This window comes from Gymnogyps californianus, chromosome 1 (genome assembly GCF_018139145.2).
Source record: "Gymnogyps californianus isolate 813 chromosome 1, ASM1813914v2, whole genome shotgun sequence".
Taxonomy (NCBI): domain Eukaryota; kingdom Metazoa; phylum Chordata; class Aves; order Accipitriformes; family Cathartidae; genus Gymnogyps; species Gymnogyps californianus.
This window is the reverse complement of record NC_059471.1, coordinates 209,248,705-209,275,165: the sequence shown is the minus strand read 5'-3', so window position 1 is coordinate 209,275,165 and position 26,461 is coordinate 209,248,705. Positions and strand designations below refer to the sequence as shown.

The window sequence follows — 26,461 nt, the reverse complement described above, 5'->3', positions numbered from 1 at the left end:
GCTTTGAGGAGGGGAGACAGAGTGGGGAGGAGGATGGGTCCGGGAGGCCCCATTGGCAGCCACAGAGCATGGTCCAGGTGAGAAGGGAGTGGCAGCAGTTATTTTGCTGAATTACATTTCATGTCTTGCATCTTCACTTTTCTTCTCAAGACTCAAGTCATGGCTGCACTTTTATCCACATGTGACTAGGAGGGAAATATGCTGTCTCCAACCACAGCCAAAGCAAACACATAATATGGGGTTTCCATAATAAGGATTCTCCATAGTAGGAGAAGATAATAGGGTTAGGTCAATCAGATAGTGATAGTTCCCCAGAATACTCTCTACATCTCCTACAGTTTGAATTTCAGGAACTTGGTGAGCTAAGGACTGTGTCTCTAAATTTAATAGCCTTTTAAGGATTTCTTTTTCTTGATCTTATCACTTTGCCTCTTGAAACTATAAACAATTTTACCATCTACAACAGCCCATGTCAAGAATTTCCATGGCTTAACTGTGTGTTGTGTGAAGTGGATTAAGACATTTTTGGGGAGATTTTAAAACCAGTTAAAGCACTTCACATTATAATTTCTTGGTGTTATCAGAATTACAGTATGAAGTTTGCTTGCACGTCATGAAATTTTAGGTAGAAACACACTCCTCCCAGCCCCGTTGGAGTATGCCCAGAATCCAGAAAATTAATGTAAAAATTGTATTTAAGGTTTATTTTCCATTTTGAATCTAGTAGTTAATTAGAAATTTCGTGTTCCCATTTGAGTGTGCAATAATTACAAAAACATTGAAAGTAGAACTAGTTTGGTTTGAGTAACCTGAAAGGAATTTAAAACTTTGATTGACAGAGCAGCATTAAGCATGAGAAAATTCACTTTGAGTTGAAAAACGGTATTGGGGGCTTTGCTGCTGTTTGATTATTAATTATGTTTATGACATTTGGATGGAAGGGAAAAACTGGAAATTCCTTTTTGATGTACAGAACCTAACCTAACAAATTGTAGGTATAACTGGAAATGTTTGATAAGTAATGGTAACTAATTTGAAGTAATATTTAATCTAATGGACACTAAATATATTCCACACGTTGCAGAACCACAGCAATCAGATTCTTTTATCCATGGTGTAACTCTATTGATTTTCATTAGGGTAAATTAAGAGCAAAATTGGGCATCATCACTTTTACTCTATTTTGGCACTGAATTCTGTGCAAGGAGGGCCAGTGGTTAGAAGTCCCTCCTTTATTTTGCTGTAATTAAAGTGCATTAGCAGAGCTGTGTGTATCTGTATGTGAGCTACACAGACTGTTTAACTGCAGTCAGAGCTTTCAGCCCCTTGCTGAAATTCATCCAAACCCTCCCTTGTGGATTAGAAGAAACAAGAGCTATCAGAAGAGAGAAGGATGTAAATCCAAGCATGAATTTTACTCATCTGTTCCATTAATGTGAAAAGACAATTCCTCAAAGTGCTGGATATGTGATCAAAGTGAAGGGTGGATCCCACTCTGCAACAACAAATTTTAACAGAAGGAGTGTTGATAGCTATGTCTGAAATTGAAAATATGAGGTCACTGATTTGTACCCATACAAGAAAACCTGGACACAGTCCATCTAAGCTGGCTGCTATATAAAATATAATGATTTACCTACAAGCAGAACTACCCCAAAGTCTATTTGCATCTTATTAATCACAGGACTTTGAAGAATTGTTACACAGATAGACACAAGAGTTTCATACATGATTTTCAAGCATGAAAAGACCTTTTTGTGAATCAGGTCAAATGCATTTTCCATCATAAGTCTGTCCCTGAAGTTCTGAAAGCTCAAGTACTACTTATTCTGTTTTGCAATTTTGCATATGCAACTAAATTTCCGGGGAAGCTTCCAGGGAAGCTTCCTAACCCCACTGCGCATATTAACTAATTCACCTTAGTAAATAATTTGTGCAGTTTTATATTGTCAGTTCAGTAATAAAGAAAAAATAAAATACATCAAAGAAAGACTTGTTTAATTTCAGACCAAATCTATCTCTGCTGGATTTTCCCCTACGTCACAGCATTTTAAGATGTAGAGAGACGCTCTTTCTTGCAGCCTCTTACGCCAGTGACAGAGTTCACACCCTCACTCGCTGATGGCTGACCCACTGCAGGTTACCTTCAGTCTCACACTGTCTCAAATTTGAGATCTAAATCCTTCACAGACCTACCCCAGAAGTCTCACCAAGAGTCAATGGTAACTTGGTTCTCAAATGCCAAAGTCACACTTGAAACTAAAACCACTGGGCTTTTTGAAAATTTCCCCTGATATCCCTAACAAACTTAGCACCTCATATTTGTTAATTCTTTTAAATGAGTTCACTTGTTTTTGAAGTACATTGGTTTGGTACCTGAAACCAAGATTTCTTTAAGAGTTAGAAAATACTTTAATACTCTTTACCCTGAAAGAGGAATACACTTGCAGGAGGAAGGATTTTATTATCACAACTTTAACTCCAATACACACACTGACAGTGTTGTTACTTTTGACTCCTAATTGTCCACGGTATGTGAATCCGTAAAGACACTGACTGGATTTTGGACTTTCAGGTTCAATTGTTAGGAATTTAAAATAAAGGATAGTGTTGTTAAGAGATGAATTTGAAAAAAAATGAACTGACCTCACTAGGCCAGCTTTTCAGAAAGGAATTTTCTAAAACATTATGGTATTTTAAGTAGTTTGTTGCTTAATAGTCCCCAAAGATCTTGACAGGTTTTGACATTACCCAGACAGTTTTATTTTCACCTAAGAAGTTTTTTTTTTTTCCAGAAATAATGGTTGTTTAGAAGAGGAACTGACTTTAAAAATAAATAAATAAACCTAAAATGTCTGAAATTGTACTTGTGCAAAAACCAGCATGTAGACATTTTGTCTTTGCATTGAGTATATCTGACTTTCATTGATTGTCATGGTTATGACAAAGTATAGTCATATCCCCTGAGCTAACTTCAGAGTAGCTTGCCTGCTTAGCCTGATGTAACACCCTAGTCATTCAACATGCAGCTTCATTGAGGCACAATTAGATGAGGAGCAAAATCAATTAATCTTTGCTGGCCTCTTAGCCAGTGTTGTTAGACTGCTACAACTACATAAGCGTGTTTCAAGCTAACTCAGGTGTGTCTGTGCTGCAGCATTGTCAATATTTTGAGCAAGTAGGTGTGCCTATAGAGCAACAGTTCCTTTCCTGCTTTGCTTTTGTTCTCGGAGAAAAAGTTCATGAATTGGAAATCTGTATCTTGCTTTTCTGGGGAACAGCCAGTGAGTAAAAACTGTGCTCCATGCTACGCTTGGACCCAACATGTGGATAGGACGTGACAGTCTTCCCACCTCGTTCCCGCTTGGCCAAATGAAATACATTTGTGCCCTGGGAAAACATCTATCATCTCTGCTGTTAGTCATTGAAAAGGTGTTCATGCCTCTGTGATATGATATTTAATGAGACAAGGATGATACTGTTTATAGATAAGGTAATCCCTGAAGTGACAACTACCCACAGTTTCACTTTCTTGATAACCAGTACCAGTTCTGCTCATTGAAGACTAACTTTCTAGCAGTATCATACAAATAGTTGAGAATTGATGAACTGTAACTAGATCTGATAACTGAGTTACTTAATGAATGGGATTTAGCTGGCTGTTTACTGGTGCTAGCTCAGATGGTGCAATTTAGGGTCATGCAGTGCCACGTTGAGCTAACCAAGCTCACTGAGGATATATTACCCAAGGTAGAGGAATGAGTTAATATGCCCACAGTGTTTCTACTATTTGAGTTTGCATGTTTAGAAACCATTCGCATTAGCTCAGTATTTTGCCATATTATTTTGCCACATTTTAGAAAACCTTGAGAGTTATAGATGTTGTCCTTAACAGCTGGGGGCTCATTGGTTCAATGCATCACTTCCATTATTTCTCCTGAGCATTCCTTATACCAGCACAAATGGGAGGTAGCAAAGATGTTACCTACTCAAATCTTAAGCAAGATAAATTTTCCCTTAAACAGATAACTGCTTAGTAAAACCAGATCCTGGTCTCTTTTCACCATCATATATTTCTGCCTGATTCATCACATCATACACAAAAATGCTATAGGTAACATTTATTGTCTGAGATTTTGCAACAATGTTGTGCTTAAATATGTGTGAAGTTCACAGTTAAATACGTGCCATAACCTTTCTCACAAAGTCAAATTCATAATATGGGATGTTACAATAACTTTACAAATATATGAAATCAAGCTTTACAAGTCTTTGTTTAGCTCAGAGGTTAATATTTCTCACATTTTATAAGAAAACAACGGAGCAATAGGGATAATCTGGATTCACTTTCAGAGAAAAAAAGGACAAATAATGTAAATAATAAAGGGAAAAGGTTGGCTTTAAAAATCTAAATGTTTTATGTCTTTGAAATATCATGTGACCCCTTCAATTATTCAAATCAAGAACACTTTAAGGGCTGTCATGTAGCTAAATTGTGCTGACATTAATGAGCCAAAATCTTCTCTCAGTTTTACAGTATAAAAAACATATGCATCAGTATTTTGAAGTCAAAGGAGTCCATGCTTATGCCGGTGCAACTGAAACAAAACATTGGTGCAACATTCCTCCTTCCAAGTATCTGTTTTTAATCAAACTATACTCATGGCCCTCAAGTTTTCTTTGCTGCAGTAGAAGGTAGGCAGGAGTGTTTCATTTAAAACGCTTGGTTTACATCATGAGTGCACTAAAAACTGTATATCTTGTCCTAGCTACTTCTAATTGATAAATTGTCATGAAAACATAGCTCCCTGAACCATGTTTCTGAACTACATGTTCTCTCAGAAACAGAACTTTTACAGCAAAAAAAAAAGGTTCTGTTTTTTTCTCCTTCCAGTAGAGTTCAGTGAAACCAGGTGATTGGCAACTGTTATGATAAGGTAGATGAAGAGGATGAAAGCTAGGACTGATTGAACAGCTGTGAGAGGCTCTGTTCCAATTGTATTTTGATTACTGATAAGATAACCCTCCCTTTTCTCCCAGTGATTTATCTCATTCAAATTACAATAACACTGAATTGCCATCAACAACAAATGCTGTGTAGTTTCAAGTTTATCTGGCTCATGATGTAGCAAAAAACCAAAGGTGCTGATTGCAAAAGTTTTCATGTTACATTTCTAAAAATGGTCAAACCACTTATTGCACTATGTGATCTCATACACTTTATAAACCTGGTTTTTGTTTCATTTCAGATAAAACTGATCACTTTCTGATATTCCCAAGCAGCGTAATTCTAAAATTATGTGAAAGCCTAAGTTTTTGAGTGGGGTTTTGATAATTTTTCTGTGTCTTTTTTCTTCTGCTCCTAATATGAAATCAAAGGCTAATGGCTAAAAATAATTTGGAAATATTCGGACAGTTTGGATGTTACTAAAAGACTGATAGCCTGACCAGTTAAAGATGTAACAAACCAAAAGTTTCTGCAATTATCTTTTTTAATTATTTTTTTTATTTTTTTGTCAGATGAAATATTAAACAATGGATAAATTAGCTGTCCTTTGTTTTAAGTAATTACTTTGTAGAAGTTTGAATTATACCATAGACTGTTAGCAAGATTCTTATTTTTTCTTAGAGTGGGCGGCTGAACCGTTCTCCTCACTAAGGGCTAGATCCTCAGGTCCCAGTGATGACTGAGGTGTAGATGAAAGAAAGTAATTGAGGTATAAAGTAGTCAAATCCTGAGGGGGGCAGGAAGAAGTTGTCCTTCAGGCCATTGGCCACGTTACTAAGCATTAGACTTGAGATGGGGTCAAGCTCACCTCATTTCAGACACCTGACCCACTGAGTTAGTTCCTGTCAACTTTTATAATATATGGAAATACCCCACTGAAATATCCCACTGTGTGCGTGGCAGCCATTGTCTCTTTTGAATGGGGAACAGACTCACAACAAATCTGGTGCCTTTTCCCTGCTTATATCCCTGATTTTGCCAAATAAGCTCTGCTGGCTAATGCCTTGCAGGAAGCTGTCTTGATTTCCTGCCAGTCCCTGCCTTTTCCTTAACTGTTTGACAGGGGCAGACCTCACCATCTACACTCAGAGCAATAAAATGGGGAAGCTACAGGAGAGGTTGGAATTTAAAATATCCACTTCTTTCCTTGTACAGTAGAATTAGTATCTTAAAATTCAGCAAATAATCACTCAAAGAGTAATGACTAATTTATACCTGGGATTATTTAGACAGATATACATGCTGATATACAGAACAGGCACAATATGAGTCTGTGTAGGCAACAAATGCATGTGCAAACATGCGGCCACCTGATACTCTGTAGCCAAAGTAAAAGCCTGGCGAGAGAAGAAGGAAATGTTCTAGCATGACGTTGTGGGAGGCATTGCTCACAATTCAGCAAAATCCCTGTTTGGTGGCATAATACGCATTGACTCATCTTTTATCTACTGCTAGGAGATATCCAGCGAGATCTTATCGTTGCTGGCAAAGGAACGAAGGTCGAGAATTGTGTGCAACCAGCAACCCACTCATTTGATTCACAAGCATGTTACGACGAGCAGAACTGCCTGTATAATCCAGTCACTGTGCGGAGTCACCAGTAATAGGACAGGGCCAGATCTGAATCCTAGTGAGGAAACTGGGAGACCTTTCCTCCGACTTTTCTAGAAATTGATATGGCCCTTCGATCCTTATCAACAAAAATAATCTTAGCTGGCACGTTATTGTGAAGTCTACAACAAGAATGCAGGCCAAAGCTCACAAATTTTCTAACTTGTTACACAGACAAGCTCCCTCTCACTAAAAAGATAGTTTGCCTGGTAGTAGATAAGTAAAAAATAAGATGGTTTTCTTTTGTTATGTTCTTCTCTTGACAAACTCCTCTGAAGGAACACAGACATAAAAGAAGGTTTACAGTGGAATACCAACCATGGATAAAGCAAACCTCAGGATCTGCCTGACTGTATTCATCTTAACGATAGCTGTGGTTTTCTGGCTTATTCTTCAATGAAAAAAGTGTCATAAAAATAAACCAAATCTACATTCCTTGTGCATGCATATCTCCATGGATTTTACTGCAGGAATTTGGCCCTCTGTGTGTATACATGCTATTAAGTTGTGATTCCATTAGCAAATTAAATAATCATGTATTAAAAGGAAGGCAAGAGTTAGGGACTGGTTTTCTTCTGTATGTTTGCCAGCTTGGTCTGGCAAAGTGAATGTTCTGACACAAGTCAGACTGGATCAACAGAAACATCAGTTAATAGAAGAAAGACCATACAGAGTCTACAGAAAGGCACACTGAAAAAGGTCAAATACGTCAAGCTTGGACACCGGCAGAGAAAGGAGAGTAAGACAGAGCAAGCAAGTCAGGACTGTGAATTAAAGGTAGTTGAAGTGAAGTGGTTAGTAGGAGAATCTGGCCCACAAACCTTGAGAAACTCAACCTCCAGCTGGTTTCAGTGATCATCACAAGTGAAAATTCATTATAATATGATGGGCTTTTAAGATATGGTGCATTTCAAACCGTTAGTTTTGGTCACCTGCAACACTCTTAATAACTGTGGGAAGCAAGCACCAATAACAAAAGCAATGAAGTCTTTATTACCTTCAAAATATCACCACCCACTCTAAATCTACCTCATACAGCATTTTATAGACAATACTACAGTCATAATGTGCAGTGGTTATCTTTATAAGGTTCATTCATTCCTGTTCAAAACAACAGGCATGACTGCAGCTGAGGATGTGTCAAAAGGAAACAAAAAAATGCTCTCTGAGCAATTACTGAAGAAATGGTACTTGGCTGCAACAACTGGTGGAGTAATGTTACCATCTTTGCAATAAAAATAACTGGACAAAGCATAAAGGAAGTAAAAAAAATACTTTAAATACAGGCAACCATTACCTGTCTGCATAGGTCATGGATATGCCAACCTTTAATAAGAACAACAACAACAAAAAAATGGAAAATAATTAGGGTATGCATAGTAGATAGTATTAATTTCATTGTCTTATTGAAGGCATTCATCATTTTCCTCTCGTCATTGCAATGCAATCTTTGTTGTAAATCTTGGTTTATTTTAGCACTGATCAGCCATGTACCTTGCCAGCATGACTGATCGACACTTAACAGAATTTATGGATGTCAGTGCCCTTCTGGGAGTGTGCCCTGTCACTGCTGTTTCTGTCGTTCTCTCAGCAACAGTCACTGGCTGGATACGTGAAAGACACTGGATGGTAAACACTTTAAAACTAATGAATTTGAGGAAGTGGAATACTTAATTTGTATTGATCGTGCAAATGCCATTGCTTTGCTCTTCAACAGCCCTTTCCAGAATGTCATATGAAGCCATATCCATCACTGGAGGAATACACATAAGTTAGAATAAACAGCAGAGAAACTGCAGAGATTATTTAGGTTTTCACCTCCTAGTTGTGATGTAACTCAATCCTAACTAAATTAGTAGTGAATGAGAATCATCAGCACCCAAATGACATTTTTCTCCTCAACCTATATTCTCAACCTGATTCCTGATAGGGAGAAACCTGATTTTACATGATTTGAAATACACTGCTTGGAGTATACCTAGGCCTAATCTTTCGGGCAATAGACTTTGGAAATCTGGTCATCTCCTGCAAAAGTCAATAATGGGACAATACGACAGATACTGGATTAAAACCCAGGAGAAATGTCCCAATCTTAGAGAAGGCAATGGGATTTAGCTTTTAGTTTGATTTTAAACTGCCTGTTCACAAAAAAACCCCACCAGTGTTACCTTTAACATTGTTGCATACTCTAAAGAGTCACAGAAAGATAAAAGAAAAAAAAAGATATATATATTTCCCTGCACAGCTACACCTGGTCCTTTTAAGTTATACTGTGGAGACATATGAACAGTGAAGATGATGATGTAATTTACTCTTGGCCGTAATAAACCTTAGACTCCAATGTCATGATCTGGCATTTTTCATGAATATTAGAAAGAAAAGAAAACATCAGTCACCATCTGTAGATGTGAATATTTGGAACTCTGCATTAGTAAAATCATATCAGGTCTGTTTTAAACCAAGTAGCTGTGTGCCTAACTGATCTTATTTCCATTTATATCAGTTTTACATTTGTCTAACATTGACCTCAGCAGACACTTGTCTTTACGCCACAGTCACAAAGGGCAGAATCATACCTATGTGAGTTCAAACCAAGAAAGATGAAAAAATTACAAAGGTTTTTGACAGCTATATTATAAGAAAAATGATCAGATACAGATGACAGCAAAGCATTTCTAGCCAAGAGAGTTCTAAGACAAGTTAAGCAATCAATCATCTGCATCACTCACTATTCAGCAAGTCGACATTCAACATCTGAATCAGTCATTACAATGTAAAGAGAATTAGTAAAGTCTCTAACAAAATGCAAATAAGTGAACTGGAGGACAATACAGTCAAATTCTAGAACTTGACAGGAAGCCAGAAGAATTATTTTGACAAGACTGCTTGGGGTGATTTGATTTCTTCTTGTTACATTTTAAAAAAAATTTTTTTTTAAAAATTGAGAACTTAAGTCTTGAGCAGAACAAGTTTTAAAAAGTATTCTGTGATACAAATGTATTGTTATATTTAGCCAGAAAAAACATAGACTAAGGAACAAAATATAGTGCATGCTCTGACACTTTGCTACACTGCTATGCAAATTAACTCTTTTTGGTGCTAGTGAGAGTTTTTCCAAATAAGTGCAAAGAATACTGGGGCAATGCTAGCCTGAACAGTATGCAACTCTTAATGTTATCTTTATCTTCCTTGAATACGTTGCCTGCTAATTCTTGCCATTATAGAGTATCAGCCTGCTTCAAAATCCACCTGGTATAAGTGAATGTGAAAAATAGGTTTAACATCTGTGGGACTACTAAGCTGCAAGTGCTGAAATTCTGTAAAATCATAAGTACCACTATTATGTAGGTCCAAAAAAGCCCCATCTAACATCCTTGTTCTGGTTACAATAAAAGAAGGGGAAAAAAAGAAGGAAAATTAGTTTAAAAAGAAAATTAAGCAGAAGCTTCTGTTTTAACAGCAGTTTCACCTTGATTTTTAGCAGCATAGGGGATGCTATCTTACACTCACTCATCAGTTGGAGTAATGGTGGAAAATGGGGAGTGTTCTTATGGAAAACCAAAAAGTCATAGCAGGTAGCTGCACTGTTAGGCAAATCCTAGACATCTAGGCATTTGGCAGCTGGTTTGAGAGGAGCGACTTGTGTCCTTGGCTTGCACGTATGGCAGAGCCAACACAAACATTAGATGCCTGAAGGGCTGGCCGTGCCCTCTAGCCATCAGCCCTTGGATCCCGATGTATTCACTCCCTTTCTTATCTGTCCTCATGGGTGCTGTGTGAGGAGCTGCACTGGCATCGATGGAACTGATCCTGCTCCTAAAACTGTGTGTTTGCTTCCGTACATCACAAGGTTGGGGCTTGAACCGCGTAGGATTTGTCATCACAGGGAAAGTTTCTTGTCGATGACTTACTAGTGCAGACATACCTTGAAATGACAGAGATGGTTTGGCTTTGGCCCCGATATGAATGTAGATAGACAGGAATAAAGAAAGAGTGTTTTCACAAAAGTTTATACTAATATGGTCTGTATCTTACGGAAAAAAATATTTTTAAGCAGTTTCAGGAAAATGCATATGTCTTTGTTAATGTTTGTGAATAGCTAAGAGGATTCTGTGGATGCTTGTACTTAAAAAAAATTCCTGTCCTTGGCAAGTGCAACAGCTCTGTGAGGAGTATGAGAACTGGAACATTGTTCTTGAGTTTAAACAGAAGCAAAATTACCTTTTTTAGTTTTATTCTTGTGATGGATAAATACACAATTCCAAGCAAGGGAACAACACGCTGCCTGTGTCAGTAAGCTAGGAAGATAATAATACATGTAAGAATAGATTGTACCTGTTATTTTATCTCATTAACTAGTCATTCTTATCCCCTTTTTCATAACTTACAGATCTGTATGAAATAGTTTTGTGTGCTGGAAGCAGGAGATTTTGTGTTTAGATGTGTTTTTTATCAGCTGGTCATCCTCAGGTTTATCCTTGTAAATCTCATTGGTTGAACAAAATTGAACTTTGTTCAACAGTTGATGAATTACATGGACAGAATTTTACCACCTGAAACCTCATACAGGCTTTTAATTGATTTCAGTGATGTTTTGACCTTTGTTTGTGTAGAGCTGAATCTCACAAGCAGTTTGGGTTTGGGTACATGAAATAAAAACATTCATGGGCCCAGGTACATAACGCTTTCACTGGTTTCCACTCCTTAAGTATAAATTCCTAAAATGAAATCCATACAAGTCAAAATATAAGTCTGTATTTTATTTGACCATATTAACAACGAAAGTATTACCTTTGTCTTACAGAAATGTTGGAATCCAACAATATAATCAATTTCAATGGACTAGCTAATAGCTCCAGTTACCATACTTTCCTCTTGGATGAAGAACGCAGTCGGCTGTACGTTGGAGCAAAGGATCACATATTTTCTTTCAACCTGGTTAACATCAAGGAATATCAAAAGGTACTTTCATTCCTGTGTTGTACAATGTAAATATATACTTTTAATGTTGCAGAATTGTTATTACTCAGACTATATTGGGCACTGCATGAATTATGTAGTAAGTGTTTGGATGTCAGGAATACTATTATAACAAAAATGTTTGCTGACTCTACGAAGAGAAATTTATAATGAACCTATAACCTATGACTGTATAATCTACAATACTTTTTTCAGACTATGAAGAAGTAAATGAAAAGTGAATATTTCCCAAACAAGACATACTTTCATGTTTACTGCTAAAAAAACCAAACAACTATTATGACAGTTTACACAAAAAGGCTTTATTACTCTCTATTTGTTTGCAGACAAAAAGAAGCTGTTTGGGAGTCCGAGTGTTGATTTCTCTCCTTTAACCCAGCACTTGTAGGCACTCTGCTTCTGCTGCTTTCAAACCAAAATAGATTCAGTATTAATAAAAGAGGACTAGGTCCATAAAATCTTACCATTCTTGATGGAGAGGATAATTTTCCAGTGAAAGCTGCTGACAAATTAAAAGCTGACAAACAGTTCAGTGATGTTCTTTTGTTGGAGTCTAAATAAATAATTTCATTTTTCATTTATTTTAATAAGACAAAATGCTAAGAAGGTAAACAATGAGATGGAAGTTTGATTTGTTATATTAAGTATTTTGATGGCACATTTTAAAATCCAGAGAGTACCCTTTTATGAGAGATATATTGCTTCAATACCCAGGGATTATTTTTTTTCTTGGTGTTCCTGACCTTTTGCCCGTTTGACTATTAGCTTCCTAAGATGATAGCAATAAATACCTTGTGTTTTCTGTTCAGAGGGAAGACAGGCTATTCATTTGTATTCTCTAAGGAAAAAGGATAAAAGGAACACTGGGTATTTTCTTTTCTATTCTCTTTAGAGCAGCTATAAAGGAAACTAGCTATTTATTTGAATTCTCTGAGGGATTGATAGCTTAATGCGCAAAACATCTGGAATAATTAAAGGAAAGAAGGTGTTTCCATTGCAGAAACAGCTCCGTAGAATGGGAGGAATTGTATCTTACATACTTATGTATTCAGATACCTTTAGAACACTATTTGAAATTATATACAAATATTACTATATCAAATAAAGAATTGCTGTTGGTAACATGGAACTGAATGTTGGCCACAGAGTTAAAGAACAGACTTACTATTTAGACTTTAGATTTAAGAATAGACAAAAGGCTTAAAGAATTTGAGGATCTGCTTATTAAAGACAGGAGGGTCATGGAAGAAACGTCAATCAAAATTACAATGCAGCCAGTGCTGCACTTGAGCTCAAACTTCACCAGTTGTTGCTTCCACCATGTAAAAAAGAACTAAGGTTTCTGTCTAAATGCTGATAGCAACATATGACTCCAAAGGAGCACAACTCAAAAAGCCAAACTTTCCAGTCTATTAAAAACAGTTCAATTTAGCTGACTTTTAAACCAAATTAGAGGAAAAGACTGTGCTATGAGAACAAGGAAAAAGAACATCTAGCCATTCATTTTATGGATTAGAAGACTAGTTCGAATACTATAGAAATCTTTGCCCAAAACTTGAACTGAACTTGAACTGGTCCTTTTGGGAGATCTCAGAAGTTTGGTTAATGTTTTTCAACCTAGTAAATTTAAATTTTCACATGTCTCTGCACATTTTAAGCTGAGAATAGAAACAGGAAGTAGCAGGAATCCTTTGAGAGAGAATGTGCTCATAAAATTTTCAACCTTATTTTATAGACTTAAGATGTTTGATTGCTGTTTGGATTTCATTAAGTTTTAAGAAAATTTTGAATTTAAAAATGTGGTTGCAAACTGTATTTTCAAATGTCATATATAACATCTCCTTTGACCTCTTCTGTCATCCATATTCCTTCTTTTTTCTTTTCTTTTTGAATACTTTGCCTTTTACTTTCTTTTAACAAACTATATTGAACACCAAGGCTGTAATCCAGACTTATGGCCATTCATATTGCATTATCTGAGGCTCCCAAATGAATAGCCTGGCATGTTATGGGAAGATCATGTTTTATTCTATACGTAATTCCTAAAAGCTTTTCAAAAAAACATGAATAATTGACTGTGAGCATCTCTGGATTTTCTCTGTATGAGGTGAGATCCATTTTCTGCTAAGCAAACACTACAGTAAACCTAGATTTAGCTTTACTTGTGTTAGGGTAGCTCTATAGGAACAGCATAAACATTTCCATTTTGATGGTGTGATACTTTTCAAATACCATGGCTTCTTTTTTATTATTTAATTAACTAAACCTAGTAAAAGAGTGAACTAGTAGATACAATGAAGAGGCAAACCTCATTTCTGATGCTGTAACTCTGACGTGAGATCACATTTCACATAGATTGATTTATTGTTAGTAAGTATCTGCAATTTTTTGCTCTCAGTCTCCATTCCATTACATCAGATTTAAAACAGTGAAAGAACCCTCACTTAATGGAGAGTCAACCCTCTTATCATTAGTATTCAAGATTCACTGCTGAGATTCACAATACAGAGTATATTTCAAGATTGTTTTTACTGTGATTCCTATTATCTTTCTCCTATAATTTCATTTCTTTGTTGTCAAATTTTATGGAAGAAAAGGAAATAAAGAAAAGAATGGGGAAAAGAGAAACTGGGTAAAGACACTCTGTAGCATTTGGTCTGCAATTTGTGATTATTGAAGCATGAAATAACACAACGTGATTTTTGTTCTGTGTCTTTAGATTGTTTGGCCTGTATCTCATTCCCGAAGGGATGAGTGCAAGTGGGCTGGAAAAGATATTCTGGTAAGTACAAATCTTTTTAGTATTTTTTTTTCTTTTATAAAACATTGTAAATATTTTATTATGTCTTATTGTGTTAATTCTTAAAGTAATTTCCCTCCTCTGTAAGGTCACACATCTGATCATAACTTCAGTCTTGAGTTATCTCAGCCTTCTTATTCAGAATAATGAAATTTTGTCTTCATGACCAAGGGTTTAAATTTATAAATGGAAATAATGCAAGTGAAATAGAATTTATTTACCAAAAAAAAAAAAAAAAAGAACAAGAAAGAAAAGGGAGGAAAAACGTCACAATGAGAAATATTAACCCTTGTATACTTGTCTCCTGATCTTGGGGTACATAATATTTGGACCTATTTTTGCCCTGCTCCAGGTCCCAGTCCTACAGCGGGTTCCAAGAAGTGCTTTCTCTTTGTGGCATCTCGCTGGAGTCAGTGGGTTTCCCTGAGCTCTGTCCTGCATGGAGTTCATAGCACGATTGAGGTCAAAGTGGTTTTAACATTCTGCATCAGTTTTGGTGCCTCAGGAAAGTCACTGTTACACTAGGCATAATTTTCTGTACATTTTCCCTCATTCCTGTGTACATCTTATTGCCTGTATTTATGAGGTCAGAGAGACATAGCCAGTAGCCCTCAAATAATAATCATTCCACACTGATAATAACTGTCTTCTTTATAAGAACAATATGGGAAATGGGAAGACAGGGCTGAAGAAGGGAAAAAAAGATAAAAAATACATGCATGCAATAAGCCAAATAAATACTTGCATAGCATAGCCAAATGGGAAATCATTGTGGTTGCCAAGGTATAACTGAGAGTGGAACTTGGCCCCGTGTGTATATGCTATTGGCCTGATTTTCAGAGATGATTCTGTAAAATATTCATAATGCCAACCACATGCCTCTAGAGATCTCCATTTGAATAATTTCCTAGGTCATAATAAAAATAGTTTTATCAGTCTTTACCTAGGCCATAGAGGACAGTTGTCTTCATAAAAAGCCATTTGGGAACAGTAGAAGTGGATTAGGTAAAAACTAAGAAGTATGGGCTGAGCTATATATGGGAAGGGACAGCTAAAGTGCCAGATACTTGGCCTATCTCATTACATAGAAATAATACATTTAAATTAATCCATCTTCATGTTCACAAATAATTTTCAGGAGTACATTGCAAGGTGAGGACTAGAATATGTAATATTCAAGGTTAAAAAAAAATAAGGCCAGTGTTAAATGTCTGAACAAATTAACCTTACAGCTTGATCTTATACTAAATATTATGATATGACATTAAATAGATTATTTTATAGCTGGGGTTGAAACCTAGAAAATTAATAAGAGATTCAGCACTTAGAATGAGAGTATACTCTTTTATTTTTTAATAATTATTTTTAGAAATTCACAATAGTAGAAAGAGTACGTTTTATACATTGCACTAGGCTGATTCCAGTCCATACATTGTAAATAGAGACATTATTCTGGAGTGAGCTGGGAAGTTCAGGTCCCCATCCTCTGATTATTTATGCTGTAACTATTTTATTTGCCCTGATTCCTGTGGTATTAGGGCAGCTACACCTGCTGATCATGCGTAAAAGGTGACGCCAATACCGCACCCCAATGCTGTGTGTGATCCTGGTGCATTAGCTGCCTGCTATGATCCTGCGCACTAGAAGCAGCACTCGCATGAGCTGGTGGAAAAGAATAAGGCAGACCAGGAGCACAGAGGTCCAGACACAGTGCAGCCCAAACTGAGGATAACAGTAGTACAGCACAATGTTGCTAGAATCAGATAATTTGTTTTCATGAACATTTTTCACATATATGGGTTGTTGGGAGTGGTTTTGCTTTCTTTTTTTAATTTTTAGTCTTCTCTACAAGTGTAGGTGAGAAATTAAAAAAAATAAAAACATGCATAGGTTGTATGTAATGTGGGTCCAGTTTTGGCAGGCAACTAGAAAGATGGAATATATATCTTGGTGTGTTTAGGTCATCATCTTTAAATATTTACAGCTACCTATTCTTGCCATAAACCAGTGCATCACAAACAAAGTATTTAATGTAACTGCTTTAACTGTAATTACAGATAAAGATTACAGATTAAGAAATTTATTATTCCTCCCTCATTTATTCCTTAAAGCCATTGTCAGTACCTTGGGAGTGTGAAATGTAAAGGCCATAAAAACAACTCAACAGACTCTCATTAGAAGGAACAAGAAAAATGGAGGACAAATAAAGTGGTATATAAAACATGCTTGATTTAATATTGCTTTCAGCATGTACCACTGCTAAGATATTAGATACTCTTCATTTGTGATGGTTCAAAACTTTCTACATGACAGTCTATACTTCTACTTCTACATTGAGGTCTTTTTAAAAAACTTTTTTTAATTATTGATCTCCAGGGGAAGTCAGTGCTGAAAATGCAAGTCCCCACTAATAGGCCAGGTGCACTGCAGCAGCTGCAGCGCAAGTATAACCCCGGCTCTGCCCCACTGCTAACCTCAGCTATGACCTCTGAGATTTCCTCTCATAATTATAAGAGGTAATTTACTGTCGTTTTCACTCCTTCAGAGGGATTCCTTATACTGACGCTGTCAGTCATGCCAATCTAGGCGCAGCAGGTTTGTAGCTCAGCACAGTCCACATGGGATTTGAGGAGAGCGGCCGACTTGGGCTGTTCCCACTCTCCTGATATTCCTTTGTTCCTTAAGCAATCATTTTCATTTCTGTTTCTGAAAGGGCTTAGTATATGTTAATTAGTTAAGCTTTGCTCACTGTATAGATAGTTAAACCTTTTAAAGTATGCTTTGGATCTTTTTTTTTATATGGGTAAGCTGAGAAGGGAGGCTGAAAGACTCCCTCTGGCTATGCAATACTTACAGCAGGACTTCTCTGATAGAAGTTAACTGCTACACTTTCCCACAAAATATAGATTTTTTCCAATAAAATCGTAATTACTGTCCCATGTAAGTACTTAGCATTACAATATATTTCCATTTCCTCAGTGTAGAGTATCACAAGCGCCAAAGTAACATTGTTCATGAAAAATTAAAGACTATAAATAACAAATAAGATATTTCTTACGTAATTCAACTAAATGAGCAATTCTGTGAGGATTTCTTACTATTCTGGACTTCAGTCTCTCATTTGATCTATTCTGGTTCCTGTAAGTCCCGTGAATATTTCTCACGATTCCTGACCAGGCCTTGGTAATGATCAAAGAAGACAAAGTCTCTACAGAATACTTCTCAGCTTTTATACTGAACTTACAGTACAGACAGGCTGCTAGTCACATCCCTCACTAGTGAGCCTCAATATTTTGATTTTAAGATCTCGCAGGCACCTGGGACCCAGCAGAAACAGATGGCAACCTCTGCATTACATATGGGTTAAATAATAGGTAACTGCAAAAAAAAATGTGGCCACAATTTCGCTCTGACATTCCTGGGATGTCATAAACCAGCAAAGCAAAGCTTGGGTGATTTACAAAAGTTACCAGAAACACTAGTTAGTTTTGCAGGTAGGGATAGGGTAGGAATAGCTTCTTGACTGGAAAGCTCATCCAGTCCTTAAACTATTAATTTACTATTGTTTTAAAAGTTTTGGCTGCTGTTTAGTCGATACATCTCTGCACTAGATTTGGCTGAGGCACCACAGCAGTAGTTCACATGGTACACAATTAATCAGAGAAATCCCTGTTAAAGGGTATGATAGAGTTCCATGGCTTGAAAGCTATAAAGATGTGTTTCTGAAGGGCACCTTAGGATGTTATTTTCAAGTGTGATTTGACTGTCTAATTTATTTAGCCACTTTTAAAGATCCCAGCTCAAATTAAATTGTTGAAATGGTCCCTTCTGGCCTTGACATGTATAAATCTTTAAAATTTCAATGGGTACTTTAACAAAGTCACATAGGACAAGCTACACGATGACAGACACTTACACATGCTTTGCATGCTGTACGAAATCGGCTTCTCCCTGGATGTTTCTGGTGAGAAATAAATGTTGATATACAAACAGATACAAAGAGTACCAAGTACTTTTACTTGGTACCAGCAAGCTTCTACATATGCTCTGTCACATGAACAAACAGGTCCATACAGAGAGTTACACTGTCATGTCATTTCCTTTAACAGCTAAAGTGTATTAGCACAATTGTGTGTGTATTAGCACTGACTGTATTATAATTTATAGGAGATAGACATCTACTTGGGCTATTTCATTGCCATTAAATTTTACCTAGTTATTAACTCTTACCTGAATTCAACTGTGATGATTGACTTTTTTATACTTGATAGTTCTCTTGGTGGTAATTTGGAACCACTTTAGATGAGAAACCTATTCCCAGTTAAGAAGAAGTAAGACTCTTTACACTACACATGATATAGCTATATTCTGTGCATCCTTCTTTGCATTTAAGCGTGGCTGGCACTTAATTATTGAGTTTATGGTTCATGCAGGTAGAATCACATGGCTGTAATTTAATTCACCATCTCATTTGTTATGATAATACTTAATTTAAGCCAGAATGTTCATATGCCATCTCAGTTTATGCTTCCTTTAAAGTTTTCCAGCCCCTCCCTAAATCATAGGAAGATTAGCAATTCCATAGGCTTATAGATCCATCACTGTGCAATGATTTAATTTGGAAAGAAAGAAGAAAAAGAAAAAAAAGAAAAACTGGTGTGTAACTTAGCAAGTGTCCCTCAGCCATATCTGGTGATACTTCGGAAAAACAAAGTTGGCAATAAATGAGCACTATTCCCTTTAACTCATTTTATTACTGTTGTTGCCTTAGGGAAAATAGAAGAACATGGAGGCAGAAAGTAAAAGTAATTCTTTTCATGTGTTATTGTAAACAAAGATCTGAAGAGGGAATCTGAAAATTAAATATACAATGCTGGCTGGATCTAGAAAGCCTGCTTCTAAATTCATCTGACAGGCACAATTTTTCCGGTCAAATTACCTCTGGCCCTTTGGGTGTGCCAGAGAGAAGTTCATCCCTTTCTGTCAGGGTTCTTCCTTTGGCGGACATCTACAGCCAGATTTCCAGCTTTTCTATCACCAACCCTCACCGCCATTCCCGTTTCCTTTCTGGCTCCCTGTTTCCAGCATAGCGCTGAAATCCTTTGACAGAGCCTAAAGACCCAGGACCCCCATCCCGCCTGGGGAAGAGGGAAAGTGAATGTCCCCTGGGAGCAGGAAGGGGTAAAGTGAGCAAAAATCCAAAGCAATGGACCTCCAGTGAGGTTAGGGACAGAATTTACTCTCAGTATTACCTACTACAAGGAGAAATGTGGCTTTTGAGCCATTTGTAAGAAGACAAATAGTGCCACTACACATCCCTTTCAACTCTATCAACTGCCCCAGTTAGATGCTGGGTTTATTAGCTTGAGGGCTGCTCACTCCTTAATCTTGTCCATGCTCTTTAATGTGGGCATGATTTCCTACCAAAGCATTTCTTACCATTTGGGAGATGAGAGAGTGAGACATTTTGTAAGTAGTGTGCTGCTTTAATATTGCTGCTGTGTAAAACTGGTTTGTATAGACTACAAACAAGACAGACAGACAGATGGGGGGAAAAAAAATAAAACAAACCTACAACCCCTTCACTTAGCAGTGAACTGAACTTGGTAAAAAAGAAGTATGGTAGACTGGAATCTTTCAAAGTCCTGAGGAGCTCTCTAACAGAATTTTCCCCCCTGGGAAATTCTGGTTGCGCCAGCTCCAGTTCTTGGATAGACCCCCACAACACACCCACCAGCATAAAGCCTCATTTATTGCTCTTGGTTCAGATGTTGATCCTACAGCTTGTGTTCATTTAGGCATTTGCATATATTTTTTTATATGAACTGACCAAGGCAAATCAGTTACTGTAAGATTATAACTTGTGTACTTATACAGAGGAAGAATTAAGTTGGCAGTTGTTCAGATTTTCGTATTTTACCCACATGTATCATGGGAAGTCATTTAAGTCTTTCAGTATGGGGAACAAATTGATATAGATCAAGGAGAAAGCTAATTTTCCAATTTTGGGTTTATTTTTCTGTTTATAGGTGTGACTATAGAAATTTGCTTCTTAAGGGAACAATATTCAGCAGATTTAATGCAGTCTTGCAGAAATGTTTTCTTTGTTGTTTTTGAAATACAAAGTCACAGAGTTAGCAAAGGGGAAGTAAAGGAGAAATGAAGGAAAAATCATTCCCAAAATTGTGAGGTTTAATTTTTTGTCAATAGGTGTTCCTCATGAGCCCCAGTTTGGCCTTGGCAAAGTCTGAGAATTACTTATATTTACGGCTGAGTTACCAGCTATTGCTATTTCAAAATGATGTTGGGTAATTCCTTGTTATGACTTATTGCATCCCGAGATGGACAGAGTAAATTTATTCTTTGTACATGTCTTTTCAGAGAAGCACATTAACTGGGTGACTAGTAAAAATGATCAATATGTTTAGTCCCTGTTTTCTTTCAGGGCTTCAGTCTGAAGCTCATGAAGTCAGGGAAAAGCCTTTCCTTTGGTGCCAGTCACATCTTTTTTTCTTCCTGCCCCCCCACCCCCCCATCCCCCCCCCCGAATTTGCTTCACATTCTTTCTATTTTAGCAAACAGACTGTGGGTTTTTTTGGTTTGGTTTGGTTTAGTTTGGGGGATTTTCTGTTGCTTTAATAAAAGAAAAGCTAGTTTAAAAATTAAGGATAGGTCTGCTCTGAAAGATCGCATATCACAGTTCCTCTATACTCAAGATGTGGTCACTATGTCACTATTAAATTAGTCCACAACTAATTTTTTTTCTGTAGTCCTGTTACTTACATACACCAAAACCAGGTCTACTAAATTCCTCCCTGCTGCACACAAGTCTAAAATATTGTCTTTTTTCTTTTGTAATAAGTGAAAGAACTAAAGGGAAAGTTCTTAAAATAACCTAGGAAATAATATGCAAATATTTCCTATGTTGAAACGAATGCTTTGGTCAGATTCCACATCTTCATGTCAACAGAAGATCTTTAAAAAAACCTTTTCAGTGTAGAGAAAGTTTTGTATTCTGAAGATGGTGGAACAACAAAAGTAATAACAGTAAATAAAGGGAGAATCTACATCTTTCTCTCTTGCTTTTTGGTTTTTTGTTTCTTCTTTTTCTGACTGACTGATGTGATCTCTGTTGGATCAAATAATGTATTGATCTCTTTTTCCCTTGGGTAATTCCTTCCCGATTAACATCTTCCAAAACTTTAGGTTACTATACATGTATCATGAATATAAAAAAAAAACAAACCAAAAAAAAAACCCCAAAAAAACCAACCCTAAAAAAACCAACCTAACAAAAAAAAACCCCAAACCGCTCAGCAAACTCTCATTTCAACAATTTCACTTTGGTGCCAAATTTTTACCGAGTGGGAATTTTAAGCTTCTGTCACTTAAGGTTTCTCTGTTCAGCATCTCTCTGTGGTGTCAAAATAGTTTAATATCCACACACAAATTTCCGGATTCCCACAGTAAGGCACATGTAACCTCATAGTCTAGCTTACAGAGTACGTTTATTTACAGGCACACGTATTGCTAAGCAACTGTCCCTTATAGATGCAACAGTCTTTTGCTTCCTTTCGACACTACATGGTTTTACGTTCACTTTCAACACAGAAGTTTTGAGTATATTTATCTCAGGTGGCTGTAAGTGGAAGTCATTACAGGATATGCCTCTAATATGCTGAATAAAGGCAAGCTGACCGATATGGAGTCTAAGTGCTTTATGTGCCTATAACAGGCTTGACAACCTGTTTGTCTGAAATACTCCACCCAATTAGCAGGTGTTGATCCTATTCGGAAAGGCAGGGTGTAATCTGATGTCTCCGGGAGACAGATGATTACCCCACCCAGACAGAAGAGAGAGATGAGAGAGACTCTTTAGATCTAGACTGTGGTTGCAACTTAAATTGCTGCTGGGCTTGGTGAGACTGCTTGAGCTGAAACCGAACAGTATTGTTCATTTCTTTGCTAATAAAGCCATGCCCAAAATGTGGGACAGGTTTACTCTACAGAGCAAAACCAATTTTGTTTTAAAGTTATGGTCAGAAAAGAACTGGCATGTGCTTGACTTCCAGGCTTCCCAATGTTTTGAGTTATTCCTGAAATACTCTTCTGTTCCTGAAGTAAATTAATTCTGTGCTGTCGGAAGTGCATACTACTGAAAAACATAACAATTCAAAATAAAGGAAGCTTGCTAACAGTCATGGAAAGGTTTGATGTACAACAATCATGCTGTGGCTGCAAAATCTTGAAAACCCACTTGTTTGCTGGACTGCATCCACAAAAGACTTTGTTTTATCTTGTTAACTATGCATTAACCAGATGTACAAAAATATGAGATGGTCATTAAATCAGGTATTTAGTGCTGCAGCCATTTCTTGGCATCCCTCTAGCTGTTCACAGGTCCAGAACAATTACTATCTGCATCTGCTGAATGAAGATTTAAGGACTGGAAACATGTCTTGTAATTTGAACATACTGAATGCAGAAAAAATTGGAGAAATTTTACTTCCTAAGATCGCTAGGTCAGATGGTTAGTGCTAACGACAAAGATTTGAAGGCCTGATGTGTTTAGTCTGTGCAGTCAAGGGAGGCATCTTGAAAGCATGGCTTCTAATGACTTCTTCTAATGGCTTCTGGCTTAAGACTGTTTCCAGGACAGACCCTGGGGAGTATCCCACCTGGCTTAGCTACCCCCATGCTTAGCTTTAGTGGTAAACTCTGGGCCAAATGACCAAGTACCAGTAGTGACTACCAGATTTGCAAGTAGGTAGGTAGACAGGCAGGGAGACATTTTGTGTTTCACCCTCACTAACAGAAAGGAAGAACCAGAGGAGCTTTCCATCTGCTGTGCAAGTGTGCTGACAATACAACTGTTTGCTAATATGGCATGTAGTTTTGTGGCTTGAAGGAATCAGGATATATCTGCTTTTTTGCTGTGGCTTTTTTTTGTCATATGCTTTGTTAGTTGGCTGCTTTTTTCCTGTCTTGATGCTTTAATGGTTTAAATTCATGCAGACATCCTGCAACTTGAGTAAATTATACATTTTAAATATTCTCATGAACTCTTGTCATATCAAAAAATCAGACAGATAACAGGCATAACTTAATTGGAAAGATAACTGGAAGTACAGTAAGCTGTACTAGGCAACCAAAAATGTCTTATCAACCTTCATCAGCACCTTCAGTCTGGAATTTCTCAGGGCACATCTTGACAGCAGAGGAAAATCTAGGTATGGAATTAATCAATGGTTCCTCTGTGATGTTGGCAGTGGTCACCATGCCTAAGAGTAGTCTCATTCCTGACGTCTCCAGAGGGGTCAAGTCCTCCATATCATGATCCAATATAAGGGCCATTGAATCTGGGGATCTGTCAGCTTTTTCAAAGCTCTGAGGTGGGAAGACAAGTACAATTAGAATTCAGTCCACAAAATAACATAGAATTATAAAAGAGACTAGGTATTTTGTTTACCTAGACATATTCGAGGTTTATATTGGATTTGTGTGTGTGTGTGATGCAATACACACTGCTTATAAGGCTTTGACTAATGGGGATGTAATCCCCAAGAACTAAGTTAATAGAAATCCCTTTCTGTAACACAGACCTCGATACTTCAGCTGCTCAACTTACTTCACTCAGCACTGCAGACTGGCTCTTTTTCAGAAGGTAGGACTATAAACCATTGATCCTGCTAATTGCAAGGTACAATAATGACAAAACAGGGATGGAAATGATGTTATTGATCCAAACTGCAAGGGGTACACAGTAATAAATCATAGTCTGCAAATGTTTTCGTGCCAGCTGGCCTCCCTCGCTCTAAAATCATGCACCTGCCTATACAGGTTCAGCTGGAAGGTTATCTCATCGAGTACAGGTGCCAGGCATGATTTCCCCACCCATTAGGACCTGTACGAAGCTCGTAGTACTCGGGGACTTACCTGTTACTGCCAATGCAGCACTTAGCACAATAGCTTTGCAGCAGTGTTGCCAAGTGGCTTACTCCAATACAATAAAATTTTAAAAGATCATTGCATTTTAACAGAACTGGAATAATTTGCTTTGTTCCCTGCCTGTTCTGGGTCTGTTTAAGCAGCCTGTGCTCTTTGACCAATATTTTTCTAAGTGTTACTGTAATAGAAAGAGGGAAACAGTAATACTTTTTAAATAATGTTACTACATTTTACAGAAACTTGCACACAAGCAGCAAGAGCTGTGAAAGCATATGCCATGTAGAGCTCACCCTGAAGAGGACTTCCTTGCACATGCTTACTGACATGCTAAAATGTTTACAGGATCTAGCTGAGAATTGATCATCTGTGTACATGGCAATCACACATATATTTATTGCACTAACACTCCAGAAATATTTTCCTTGAAACAATGCTGCTGCATGCTGAAAAAGGTACCTAGCCAATGCAGACTGAACTGATTGCAGCTGGCAGTAGCCCACTAGCAAAAGAGAGAAGTTAAAAAGCTCCCTGATAAGTCCAGAACATCTTTCAGCAGTGTGATAAATTTGAATGACAGCGGTAATATCAGGGATTACCTATTCTCCATGGATATCCCTGACCTTGTCACTTGAGAATTCAACTAATTGGACAGAAGAAGAAAAAAAAAAGTAAACATATTAATTAAACTCATGCATGGGACTTTATATAGAAACTGTCCATCCATTTTGACTTGAAAGACAAAACACGTATTTATTTTGTTTGTCCAGCTGTTAGATGAGAGCTTTAAATCCCCTTGTCCATCCAGGTTAGACAAAACCTTCTGATATTTTAATCACTTGGCTGTGTGGGAAGGCTGAAATAAAGGAAGAATGTATTACAGGGTCTGATCCTTATCTGGATTAAATCAGCAGAAAACTGTTGAAGCTAATGATACTGTAATGGATTATTTAGCCTTCTACTTATTGCCCTGCATAATCTGGCCATTTGCATTTGCTGTAATATCTGAGAAGCAGTATGGACATCAATGCTGGTTAAAAAATGAAACATCTTTCTTAAAATAAAGAGAAAAATCTGGATATTAGTTGGTCACAGGGACTTACCCTTTAACTTCCACTTAAAAAAATGTCATTAAAAACTCTTTGCTGCATCAGTAATCCAGACTGAAGGATGTAAGTTCCAGGCTTCTGAAGGAGAGATAATTACTGGAAACGCATAAAAACCACCTAAATTCTGTTTTAATTTTCATACGCGGAGCAGATGTTTTGACAGATGGATGGACTTTATTTTTGTAACTGTCCGGGAAAAGTCTGCATAACACAGCCTAATCAGTGTTACATATCTGTAGTGTTTGTTTTTCAGTCTTTCTGCATTTGGCTCTTATGCTTTTGGTTACAGACATTTTCTTTGTAATTTATTTTTTCAGGCTAATCTCTCTCTGCATAAGCTCTTCTATCAATTTGACATATAAATATTAGAAAACTCTTAAAAAATAAATGTGTATGTTTGGTTAGTAAGTCAGACATATTGATGTTCATATAGTGTGTGCCCTTCTGGAAAACTTAATTAACACTTTATCTTCTCTTCAAGACAGGCCCTCTGCCCTTATACATAGTACATAATATTTGGAATTGAAATTTAGAGTTAAGATCTCTGTCCAGACACACTGGACCACTTTGACTTTAATTCACACCCTGAATGTAAGTGACAGTCTAATAATTTCTCATCTTGTTCTACAAGTAGGAGTTTAGTACAGCAGAATTTGCAGTGGGGTTGGTGCTTTGGCTGCTTTACGTAGTATGATGCAAATGGTTTTAGCCACTTTCATTTCAATAAACTGTCAGCGTGGAGCTGAGGATCTGAACTCCATAACCTCCTCAGTCAAGTTTAGAGGAAGTGTGAACATATATAATGTACCTGAAGTTAAAACCTTTTTCTCACTCAGAAACGCCCAGTAAACTTCTGGGGCACTGCTCCCTCCAGGTGGCCAAATGAACCTTTAACTGCTGTACACAAGGTAGAATGGCATCAGCTGGATGTCCTTGTGCCCTTATATGCCAAACTAACCCCAGGAAAGCCTGTAGTGTCTGCTTGGGCTTTGATGAGGGATACAGTCC

The 26,461-nt window shown here is 37.2% G+C and overlaps 1 protein-coding gene across 2 annotated transcripts in view; it reads left to right on the top strand.

Moving 5' to 3' along the window:
* SEMA3A (semaphorin 3A) overlaps positions 1 to 26,461 on the top strand; it is a 170,172-nt gene that overhangs the window by 37,318 nt on the left and 106,393 nt on the right. For both annotated transcript variants that reach the window (XM_050890696.1, XM_050890707.1), the window contains 2 exons: positions 11,424 to 11,581; positions 14,319 to 14,381. In XM_050890696.1, coding sequence (XP_050746653.1) covers positions 11,424 to 11,581; positions 14,319 to 14,381 — 221 coding nt within the window. The remainder of the gene's footprint in view (positions 1 to 11,423; positions 11,582 to 14,318; positions 14,382 to 26,461) is intronic.